Source organism: Nanorana parkeri, unplaced genomic scaffold (assembly GCF_000935625.1).
Source record: "Nanorana parkeri isolate BGI_ZX_2015 unplaced genomic scaffold, ASM93562v1 scaffold178, whole genome shotgun sequence".
Classification (NCBI taxonomy): Eukaryota; Metazoa; Chordata; class Amphibia; order Anura; family Dicroglossidae; genus Nanorana; species Nanorana parkeri.
Genome location: NW_017306446.1, coordinates 97380 through 109572, shown reverse-complemented (window position 1 = coordinate 109572; position 12193 = coordinate 97380). Strand labels below are relative to the sequence as shown.

General features: G+C 47.4%; 1 protein-coding gene across 1 annotated transcript; it reads right to left on the bottom strand.

Moving 5' to 3' along the window:
- Positions 1–3497: 3497 nt before the first annotated feature.
- CRYBA2 (crystallin beta A2) lies at positions 3498–8314 on the bottom strand. Its single transcript, XM_018554928.1, has 4 exons — positions 8157–8314; positions 5407–5548; positions 5040–5182; positions 3498–3645 (listed from the first exon to the last, which is right to left on the bottom strand). Exons 1-4 carry the CDS (start codon positions 8312–8314, stop codon positions 3498–3500), a joined length of 591 nt encoding a protein of 196 aa, XP_018410430.1.
- Between the last annotated feature and the right edge of the window lie 3879 nt (positions 8315–12193).

The window sequence follows — 12193 nt, the reverse complement described above, 5'->3', positions numbered from 1 at the left end:
TATTAGGGTGCACATCTCCTTTAAAGGAGAACTATGGGGCCAAGGCTTTTCCCCATAGTTCTCCTTAGGGTAACGGGAGGACACAAACTAGCGTCCTCCCATCACCCTAGGCTCAGTATACTGCAAGCTGTAGCTCGCGGTATACTGAGACGCCGCAGCTGAAGCGGATCCCGACAATTATGCCGGGATCCGCCCAGCTGCGTGAGTGACAGCTGGCTCTGCCTATCTAGAGGCAAAGCCAGCTGTACCCGCTCCCTCCCCTATCTGTTCCGCCAGTCAGCGCTGGAGGATCGGAGCGGGGAGCGGGGAATCCAGTCCCTCCCCTGTCACGACAGAGAGCCGTGACAGGATCGAGAGGTGAGCGAACGCCGGTATGTGTTCGCTCACCTCCCGATCTACTGAGCCGACCTGTGACAGTCTCATTGTCACAGGTCGGCTAGAACTATGAGGTGAGTGAAAAGCACTCACCTCATAGTTCTCCTTTAAGTGTCTCTTTAGTGAATACCTCTGTGCGAGTGGTAGGGGGCCAGCGCTACTTTTTCTACAACCGTGAATCCCAGCAAAGCCTCGGTCTCCTGTTATAATCATAAGGAGTTTTATTTTATTTTTTTTCCTTCGTTTTTATCTCTTTCGATACTCTCATGGAATTATATATTTTTTTGTCCTTTGAACTTAACATAAAGTGACAGATTTGGACAATCACAAGACCCGGTCACTCTGTTCCGGGGAAATAATCAGTAATATGGTCTCCAGGAAGACAGATGATTCTGTGTTTGAAGGCCGTGTTACAACAAAGCAGGCGAGAAGACCTGTGCTATTAAATCCATGTTGACCTTTCATGTTATGATTTATTGGAGACACCCAGAGTGCTTTATTCCATCTGTCCGGAGGGGTGCTTTAACAGTGACGCATGTGCTCCCCCTAGTGGTCATTTTGGAGCATTGTTCTTAATTAGTTTTTTTTTATCCACAGCGTCTCCTATGAACATGTGACTTTCTGTCACTGTAGTTTGAAGGATCATTGTATCAGAAAGTGTTATTTCAGTTATAGGTGGGCTTTGCTGGGTTATCTGCCGGCTTCTTATATCATAGCTGTGTGTATGTGTGCGGGGGGATGCAACATTACCCCATCATGGTTTGTAGTCTTATTTCACATTAGACACTCACTTCTCTCCCTCATTTAGAGTTTCCCTCAAGATTGCCTCCCCCTGCCCTAGGGTAGTCCTGGAGCTTGGTGTGCAAACACAGACTTCCTTAAAGTTGCAAGATAGACACACTGGTGCTGGACTTTGATACAAGGAAGGTGGGAAGGTGGGGAGGTGGGCGGACAAAGCATACCTATGCTATGACATTTGCTTGGGGGCATTCCAGAGGGCCAATTGAACAGTAGATCCCTTCTTATGCGTGTGCGGATTTCTGCTATTTTTTTAATTTTTATTGTTCACTCTAATGCAGAACTTCAAAATGAAACAATAAAAATGAATAACTCATTAGCCTTTTGCTGCAATTATCAGCTTCAGTCCAGACATTTGCCCTGCAGTACTTTTTCCTGCCTCTAGATGTCCTGAGTCTGATGGCCAGTATTATTCTTCCCACTTCCTCTGAGCCCAAGTCATCCTGGACCAGTGAATGCGGAAGCAACATCTCTCTGTCACTTTGCTTTTCCCTCCTATCAGCATGCATCTTGTCTGCACATGAACTGATTGGCTCCTTGTGCTGCTGCTTCCTATCATACTCCAGCCCTGCTGTATAGGTACTCGAAGAGACAGATACCACGTCACATTAAGATACTTGCAGAGCTTGTTTTAAAAAATGAATGTATTATTTGATTAAAGAGCTCCCCCTCCCCCCCCCACTGAAAATAGCCTTAACTGTAATATTTACAATGTGTGGCACTATTTACATATAAATAAGCCATGAATCATTCTCCCCAAAAAATGTTGCCGTGTCACTAGAATGTTCGGGTTTCGCTAGAAGAAAAGGTGGCAACCAGGGGCGTAACTAGAAATCACAGGGCCCCATAGCAAAATGTTGTATGGGGCCCCGTGATTGCTAGTTATGCCACTTGCAGAGCCCACCGGAGAGTGACCCTGCAGAGCCCACCATAGACTCTCTATAGTGGGCCCTGCAGGGTCTGAGATCTCTTACCTGTCAGCGCCTCTGTGGTCGCCGGGCCCCGACTCCTGTTCCGTCCCCGGGCCCCGCCTCCTCTGCTATCGATGGGCACCGCCTCCTCTTACATCACTGACCCCACCTGCTCTTAGGTCGCTGGCCAGTGATGTAAGAGGAGGCGGGGTTGCTCTTAGGCAGGCCCCCCCTCCTCCTTCTTTCCGAACAGCGCTCTCATCTGCTGCAGCGACTGGCTGTCACTGACACAGCACCGCAGCGGCTTTGAGGGGAAATGCACCGCGGCCGCTTCTGAGCTGTGTCAGTGACAGCCAGCACCCTTACATGCCATAGCGACCCAGGCGGCCCTGGCCGGGCCCCCCTGTGCCCGGGCCCCATAGCGGCCGCCTGGGTCGGTGTGACGATTGCTACGCCACTGGTGGCAACCCTAGTCTAAAGCCCAAACTTTTTTATTTTAGTTCTGGATAGAGTGGGGAAGGATGAGAACCCTAGGCAGGTTTTACTGCTATCTAGGGTTTCCGATAGAAAGATTTATCTTCACTTCCTGTCCCCAGGGCCGGATTTCCCACAAGACCAACCAAGTCCCGGCTTTGGGGCAGCAGGGAGTAAAGGGGCAGCAGGGGTGTGGAGTTCCTATCTCCCCATGCCCGGGCAAGTAGTTGTTTTCTACATTAACACCGAAAATCCCATTGTTTCCTATGGGTATGGTTCACACCTGGGCGTATTACAGGCCGTATGAATGCGCTACAAAACGCCCTACGCCCAAAGTAGTACAGGGGCGTTTCTGTCGCGCGTTTCCATTGGGATACAGCCAAGTGGCCCTCGGGAACGCGCGTTTGTCGCACGTTTTTTTTACAGCGAATCACGCAACAAACGTGTGACACGAAACGCGCGATAAACGCGCATATTCGATACGCCTAGGTGTGAACCCAGCCCCTAGCCCTGCTTTGGGCAAGCAGAGCTAAATGTACAGCGGGGAAGCTGCCGCTTGTTTTGTACAAGTGATCTTGGCGACATTGTATGCAGCCTGCAGGTCTGCCATTCTCCATGGAGGGGGGGTTTGGCGTGTAGGGGGGCGCATTGAGGAACATGGCCTTGGGGCAGTAAGAGAGAGCAAATCCAGCTCTGGCTGTCCCTGGACAACCATCTCACCAGACAGGACAACAACACAGATTAAGATAAAAATGTTACGTAGGGTGTGTGCGTGTGTGTTAGAATTTTTGTCAGATTCTTATTATCTTCTTTCCCTGTTGCAAACAAACAAGTCACACTGCGTATTTTTTAAAGATGTGTTTATTGCAGTCAGCTTGGCTCCTCGTCGCTGTGCGGAGGGCGATAGACAGAGTGGCTGTGCGGTCCCGGGATCTTTCCTTAGTGCTGGATGCGGCGGATGGATTGGATCTGGTTAGTGTGGGCCTGAGTGCTGTATTCATTATAGTTCCTGTATTCACCATTGTGCCTGTCTCTTTCCAGCACATACTGGTAGCCTCTGTATCCGGGGAACTGATATGCCACCCAACTGCGGGCAGAGCAAACAGAGAAAGACAAAAGGAGGTGAGTAATCAGACAGCCGTGAGCAACCGGGGACCTGCTGCTGCACTACAAGTTCCTGCGTGCCCTGCCAGCTAGCGGCTGCCCCGGCATGAAGGGAATTGCAATCCCTTAATACAAAGAAAAGCTTTTCCCCCAAAAATTCATTCTGCAGCATTAAAGTTGTGACAATAAATATAATTTAATGAAATAGCAAAAGATATATTGTTAGGAGGGAATATCCCGTACACTGGTAAAGCCCATGACACACTGCATGTGAAGCAGCGTGGAGCGGTGGTGCGCTGCCATCGCGTGCAGTGTGTCATGCCATTCTCTCTCCGGCACGTCAGCATGCGAGAGCTCACATAGCCGAGAGCGCCGAGATGAAAAATGTCATCTTCAGACAATCGGCTTGCGCGTATAAACCCACGTGTCAGAATGCAAACTCCATTCGGCTGTCACGCGCGAGCTGATTGGCTGAAGGTGCATTCATCTGGCTGCACTCAGCTCACACACTGCATGCAAAGCTCCGTGACTGACAGCTTTGCTTCGCTCTGCAGGGCTTTGCATGCAGGGTGTCACGGGCTTAACAAATATTTAAAACCAAACCTTATATAGTAACAGAACAATCTGAAATAAGTCGTGTACTCAGCTGCTGGAAAAACTCAACATGAGACCCTTAACCCCTTCCTTCCAGTGTAACACATATGTGACATAATGGTAGTGGGCTTTCTTCCGAGGTGCCGCATACAGTAGTGTCCCTAGATTTTTTGCCATCTGAGGTGGGGGAGTGTGGGTGGAGGTGGTGGTGCACGACAGTTATGTCACTCTTTGCAGACCCGGGGCGCTCTGGCCGGCATCCCAGCTAGCTCCTGGCAACCAGTGATGTCACTGGTTGCCAGGAGCTGGGTGGGACGCCGGCCAGTGCTTCCCAGGTTACTGCATGAAAACCAACAGATGTGAATAAACTTTTACTGATATTGCTGTCCAAGAAAATCCTTCCAGTATAAGTACCTTAAATTTTAACCTACACGGATGAGTCAGCTGCATCCTTTGCTTTACCCTCCATTGATATAGCATCCTCTACTTGTAGGAGCTTCCTTGGGATTGGTATGATGACATGTGCCTTTTCCTGACATTGGCATGAGGACTCTCTGTCCTATTGCAAAGCAAGGGGAGGAGCTTAGATGAGGGCTAGGGGAGCACAAGTAAGGGTCAGCTGTAGACTTTCAAGGAAAGTCAGAATCTGCATAAGTCTTCCAAGTCCTCATCTACACACCTCAGTTTGGAAGGTGAATTTTAACCAGGTTCATGACCGAAGCAAGGGTTTGAGACAGGTCCACTCTAACAGAAAAAGAGAAGAGGAGATATTTGGGTACTCACGCTCCAGAGTTGGCCTTGACGGAAGCCACCTCCTTGGTACACCATCCCATGGCCTGCAGGGAGGGGTAGTCATCGCACAGCTCAAACTTGCGGCCCTGGAAGTTCTCTGCTTCGTACAGGGTCACTTTGCTGTCGCTGTGGTTCTGCGGGGAACGAGACATTTCCTTATAAGCAGCAATGCATCGGTACAGCCAATGTTCACAGGCATGCAGGCTATGAATGCACTTATTGGTTGAACTTATATACTGCCTATCATTTCACAAGGTCTTTCCAACTGATCTGATAGGCTGGATGTTAGATCAGACAAAATCCACTCAGAAAGCTTTAGAAACACTTTAACAAACAGATATAGAGAAGTTCCTCTTACAGCGCATTTCACAGGCCGGAAGGACAGAAGGTGTTCGGTTCTGTAGCTAGTGTTTCCGCTCCATGCTTCCCAGCGAGGGTAGTCTCCTTTCTCAAGGATAAACTGCTGCCCCTGGAATTCTGGGTACTCAAAACCAACCCATCTGCCAAAGAAACAGAGACAAAGTAAGTGAAGGTCCCGCATGGTAGGAAGACAGGGTGTAAGGTATTTAGGTACCTTATGACTTGTGATATGAGGGTCGTATTTAAATACTGAGCCAGACCATCCAAAAATTATAATTCAGTTATTGGTCATGGTCTGGTCATAGTTGTGTGAGGACACTTTTCTCTGGAGCTCCTGCACCTGGCCCAGACTTTCACACAGAGGACCTTCATAAACTCCATGCACTCACCATAATGGGTAAGGATGTATCGTGAAGAGGAACCACCAGCTTGCAGATCTCCCGGCACAAAGGCTAACATCAGGACCTTGGCCGCAGGTCTGGCCATTTTACGGCATTCCTGCGTTCACCTAACTCTGTCCCCAAATGGAATGGATTGGAAGCCCCCTCTCCACCCCATTGCTCAAAGATCAGGAGCTCGACTTGCTCCCCAAAGCACTGGGAGTCGTTGGACTCAAACAGTGACCTTGACGATGCCGACATGAGAGGCTTTTAGACTCTCATGGTCGCCATTGGCTTCTCTCCCAGTCATAGATGTACACACACTAACATATGGGGGCCAATTCATGTACTTTAACCAGACACTTTTTCATAAACAATTCACCCCGGCAAATATTAACTTGCCTAACCTGTTTTGAGGAATATAGGGAGAAAGTAACTTTTTTAGGAGGAGATTTTAATTTTTCATTTGACCCCCTCCATAGACACAATCACTGGGGAATCCCAAACACCTCTGACTCAACTGGATAAAATAAAAAAACTTATTTTGGCAAATGCACTTAGTGGACCTGTGGTGCCATCCATCTCTCCATCCATCCATCTCTCCATCCATCCATCTCTCCATCCATCCATCTCTCCATCCATCCTTCTCTCCATCCATCCATCTCTCCATCCATCCTTCTCTCCATCCATCCATCTCTCCATCCATCCTTCTCTCCATCCATCCATCTCTCTACCCATCCATCTCTCCATCCTTCTCTCCATCCATCCATCTCTCCATCCATGTATAAGAGACTAGACTTGCCATTTGCACACTTGTTTGACCTATACGACCTCAACTCTTGGAAACCTAAGGCCACTATCAGGACATGAATTTGGTCAGATGATTTTCTGGTCTTCTAGGTTCCAGATACAACTAAATCATCTCAAACTTGGCGCCTAAAACAAGCTCCTGCTACAAGACATCAAACTTTCTTCCCGACCATAAAACAGACACTACATCTCTGCCACTTACTTACTTAGCATTCTGAGGGGTATTCTGATACTTCATTAAACACGTACTAAAAAAGAGAAATCTTCTAAAAAAACAATACTGAATGAACTTCATACCCCAGAAACTACCCAGGCGCGTACAAATGATAACACCAACATGAGACCATAACGTACAGGGGTACAGGTACTCTTAAAAACTAGACCACACAGGGACTCATATACACACACACACATACGCACTACACACACAGACACACAAAGGTTGAAGTTGATGGGCCTGTGTCTTTATTTTAAGTGACACTAAACCCTCAGATTTTTTAACATAAACCAATACTGTAATGTGCGCCTTACTGTAATCCATGGTTGTTTCCCTTCTCTTTGCTGTTCTTCCTTTTAAATCCTCATGTCTTCTCATGCTTGGGGAGAACTTCCCTTTACAGCTGACTGTCTCTTCCTGTAGTGCTGGCTCAGGTTGCAAACCTACACACAGACACCATGTATCCATTCCAGAGACAAGGCAGTCTGCTGCAAAACAGAAGTTCTGCCCAGCATGAGAACAGATACAGATTTAAAAGGAAGAGCAGCAAAGAGAAGGGAAACAACCATGGATTACAGTAAGGCGCACATTACAGTATTGTTTTATGTTAAAAAATCTGAGGGTTTAATGTCACTTTAACCTTAAATACTATGTAACTATGTAACACCTAATAGAACCACATAGGCTTATAGACCAATCCTTTCATTGTAACAAAGACTGTGCTCTTCGAACTGTGTATGAATAAGATAATAAGTGTAGTACATTTACCTTGCATGCTTTATTCGTACCAACCAATCTCACACTTTTATCCCCAAGACAGCCTACCCGCGTTAGGGTATAGTGGATAGCTCCGTGCAAACTGCCCCAGGTATTACTCAGATTTAAATACTATTACCAAACCTGATGATCCTTCCTCTCCACCAGAATGGCAGGCTAAGGCTGGCCATACACCAGTAGAATTTTGTTCAATAAAAGTCGTTTTTGGAACGTTCTTTCAGCTTTCGTGTAGCTGATGGGGTCAAATGCTGTGACGCGCATCTCTCTGTGTTCACAGGCACTTGTTTCCTGTGTTTGGCACGCATCCCCATCCATCCCCATTGTTTCCCTGGATGCGCACCAAATGCGGGAAAGAAGTATATCACAAATTTGGCGACATGCTGTTGGGGTGCCATTACCTACTAAAGGCAATATAAGCGCATTCCGCCTTTCTGCACGTTTTGTGAAGGAGTAGGTGAGGAGGTTATGTGGCCCTTCTTGGGATCACCACCCGAAGCGGCAGAGCCAGTGGACATTGTAAAGGAGATGTGATAACAGGGGAGGGAGATGTATGGGAATACTCACGGTCCATTTTCCACCTTGATGGAACGGATTTTGCGGAACCCTCGCTCCATAATGCTGGGGCACTCGGTGAGGAACTCACATCTTTTGCCCTGGAAGTTCTCCTCCTCCCAGACCGTAACTTTCCACTGACCCAGGGTCTCCATTGGCTGGCTGGTCATTCTGCTCACTGTGCCAGGAAAGAGGCAGATCATACTAAAGTTACATTGAGATAAATAACTACAAGGAACTGTTACAACTATTAGGTCTACTACATATAGAACCACCAGTTATATCTCGGATTCCTGCAGTGCACGGCATTGGAGTGATACCAGACACTCACAGAAAGTTTCCATTATATATCAACTCATCAAACTCATCAAACTCATCAAACTCTGGTAACAACAACAAAAGCAAAAGAGAGATATTAAACCTGAAGCTTAAAGGAGAACTATGAGGTCAGTGTTTTTCCCAATAGTCCTCCTAAGGGTCACGGGAGGACATATACTAACCTCCTCCCGTCGCCCATAGCTCAGTATATCGCGAGTTACAGCTCGCAGTATGCTGAGACCGCCGCAGTCGGGAGCGATCCCGACAATACTGTCTGGATCCACCCAGCTGTGTGAGTGACAGCTGGCTCTGCCTATCTAGGGGCAGTTCCAGCTGTACCCGCCCCCTCCCCCATCCATTCCTCAAGTCAGCGCTGGAGGATTGGAGAGGGGGGAAATCCCTGCAGGGAGCCGTGAGTGACAATCACGGCCCTCTGCAGGCACAGGATCGAGAAGTGAGCGAGCGGCGGTATGTGTTTGCTCACTTGCCGATCTATTGAGCCGACCTGTGACAGTCTCATTGTTGAGGACTATGAGGATGAGTGAAAATCACTCACCTCATAGTTCTCCTTTAATCTGCTTTTATTTTGCCTTTCCTGGTTGCTCCCTCTGCCCTCATCAACATGCTAATGACATTTTTACATAAGACATTTGCATTTTAATTGCATACCTTATTTTAGATCCAGTGATGTCATCACTGGATTTCTGTACTACTCTGTGCAATCTAAGCAGGTAATGACTGATGGGAGGGGCCCGGCAGGGTGCCATACATAGCTTCCTGCCGCAGCACTGCTCTCAAAGAGCTCTCAATCCTGCAAGCAGTGGGCTGGCTTTGGGGAGGGGGGGATGCTACTATCAGAATGTCTTGATGGGTGGGCGTATTATGCAGGATTTACCAAAAATTAGGAATTATGAGGACAAACCTAAAATGAATCCAGTCAGGAAGACCCTTGCACTACCTAGCTGATGGTAGCTCTAAAAGAGATTGTACAGTCAGATTGTAAAGTGCATGGCCAGCCTAAGACTTATTTTTTAGTCTTCAGTTTTGGATACAGTGACGAGAGAACCCCTGTACCACGTCCGGCTTTTTTTTGCTATCTGTGTTCCTCTATTAGTTTTAGTGACCATTACCAAGCAAACGTTTCCCCTCCAGATACACAGCCCGGCTCAATGATCCTTACGTAAGCGATTCCACCAGAGCTCAGCATATTTCAGGCGATTTGTTTTTTTTGCACATTTTCTAGGCATTTTTAAGATCAAATGTTTTAGTTTAAACCAATGGAAAATTTTAGGCATTTTTCAGATGTGTCTATTAAAGTCTAGGGGGTCAAAAATGTACATGCTCCCCCTCCAAAAAAAGGAGATCGTGTACTTTTTCAAGTTATAGGTGACACAATGCTGGACTATTACAGAGCCGTATTAAGTAGACATGTAACCCCACAAAATGATCATTTTGTTTAGTTTCAGGCTGTTTCGGATTTCTATTTCTTTTGTTTTTCGTATTTCAGATCTGAAATTTTATTCGGTTAGTTATTCAGATTTTGGATCTGTCCGAATTCTCACTACCAAGCAAGAGAGATAGTTTCATAATTCCTGAACTACAGAGAGTCAAATGACTCCTCTCAGCACTCCCTACTCCCTACTGACCTCTCGTGGAAATGAGACAGTAATGACCAGAGACGGCCAGAAGAGGGAGCCAAACCAAGCAAAGAAATGATGCAAACTTATAAATCCTGATTCTTTCTGCTGCCCTAGGCATGGGCCCCCAGGGGCCACCCTGGTATTTAATAATAATTCTCAGTGCTCAGACTGTTTTTCATGCCATGTTTCCAGAAATAGTCATCCGTCTCTCTATGTGAGATTGTAAGCTCTCACAGGCAGGGCCCTTCTTGTTATCTTGTCTTGATTTGTATTGTAGCTGTAATGTCCTCCTTATATTGTGCAAACTGTCAGCGCTCTATAAATCCTCTATAATAATAATGATAATTATAGCTGACTGAATATTCATTATTTCACTTTTTCGAAGAGGTCACATGATTGGGTGCTACTGAATGGACGGCCCTTGCTGGAGGCCAGACTTTGCTGTGCGTTCCAGTTGGCTGTATTGTAACAGAGGATCAGGCAGAACAATGGAAAGTGCTGCTATGTGTTTGTAGGGGATCAGACACAATGAGGCGAATGACTGATGCCATCAATGTCCATTTTATATGCTTTATTGTCAATCCTGCTGCCCTGGCACCTTCAGCGTGCATTGCTGGAACACGGCGAGCTCGGCATAGAGGGAAGGGAGCAAGGTCAGGGCAGTTTAAGTGAAAATAGCTGTAAAAAATGAATTTAATAGAAAACTCTCCTTTACACCGAATTCTATCAGTTTATGTGTTTTAGAAGCCAGATCACTGACAAATTCTAAGGGGTCTATTCACAAAGCTGCCGTAGGCAGCCGAGTGAATAACCGACCCGAAGTGAAGTGAGCCGAACACTGTTCGGCTATTCACTTTAGGCTTCCACGGCTGATTTCAGCCATACATCGGCTGAAATCAGCCGTACATCGGGTGGCTTCGGGTCGGCCAAACATGCTAAGCATGTTCGGCGGACCCGAAGTGCAGAAGGAGTTCAACTCAGCCGATCCAACATCTGGATCGGCTGAGCCGAACCTCCGGCAGGCTACTCGCTGCTGTTCGGTCTATTCTCATAGATGCCGAACAGCAGTGAATGAATAGCTGAGCGGCATTCGGCTCGGCTATTCTGCTCGGTACCTCTGTGGTCCCGAGCAGAATAGAAAAACAGTTAAAAAAGTAGAAAAAACAGAAATAGAAAAATGATTGGGCGGAGCTAGCATTGACCGCTAGCTCCACCCAACTGTTTTCTATTGGCCGGGACCAGCTGTCATTAGAATAAGAGCTTGTCGGAGCCGGCGGGGATATGAAAGCCGACTCTGCTAAGCTCTCATCCTAATGAGGAACCAGTAGACGCTGTTCTCTCATTAGGATGAGAGCTTAGCAGAGTCGGCTTTCATATCACTGCCGGCTCTCCTAATCTCTGGTCGTAATGACACATGGGCGTCCCTGGATACCTGGTAACCAGGGATGCCCATGTGTCATTACACACTGAGAACCCGTCGGAGCTGCTGTGATTTTACAGCAGCTCTGCCGGGTTCTCAGTGTACTGAGGAGCCGCAGTGTAATGACAGAAGGCGTCCCTGGTTACCAGGTAACCTGGTTACCATCTCCCCAGGTAACCAGGGACACCTTCTATCATTACACGCAGAACCCGGCAGAGCTGCCTTGATTTTACAGCAGCTTCGACGAGTTCTCAGTTTAATGATAGAACAGCATTTCTGGTTGCCTGGTAACCAGGGACGCTGATCTCTCTGCAAGTGGCCGGAGCCAGCCATGAGATGACGGCAGGCTCCGCACAGCTGTCAGAAGCAGGAATAGACCCCTAAATTGTGAATAGACCCCTAAATGTGAGGCCGCAGAGAAAAAGAATTGTTCACCTTTCAGCAAATGTCTTGTTACATTGTAATTGCAGTTTAAGTGGAAATTGCTGACATTTTAATTTAACTGCCTCCGGGCCGGCCGTAGTAAAAAAACGGCCGGCCAGGAGCTCTCTAGATCTGAGCTGGCGTCTTTAGACGTCCGCTCAGACACGCCCCCTTGCACGCGCCGCCGGGCGCGAGCGGGAAATGGCCGCAATTTAAAAACGGGCAGCGATGCCCGTTAATATACATGC

Bases quoted from the DNA above. Each gene is read 5' to 3' on its own strand.
- CRYBA2 (XM_018554928.1), bottom strand. From the start codon at position 8,314: ATGACCAGCCAGCCAATGGAGACCCTGGGTCAGTGGAAAGTTACGGTC. The intron at 5,549-8,156 runs GTGAGTATTCCC...TTTCTTTGGCAG, and splicing joins ATCAAGGTGGAAAATGGACC to ATGGGTTGGTTTTGAGTACC. The intron at 5,183-5,406 runs GTAAGAGGAACT...CGTTCCCCGCAG, and splicing joins TCCGGCCTGTGAAATGCGCT to AACCACAGCGACAGCAAAGT.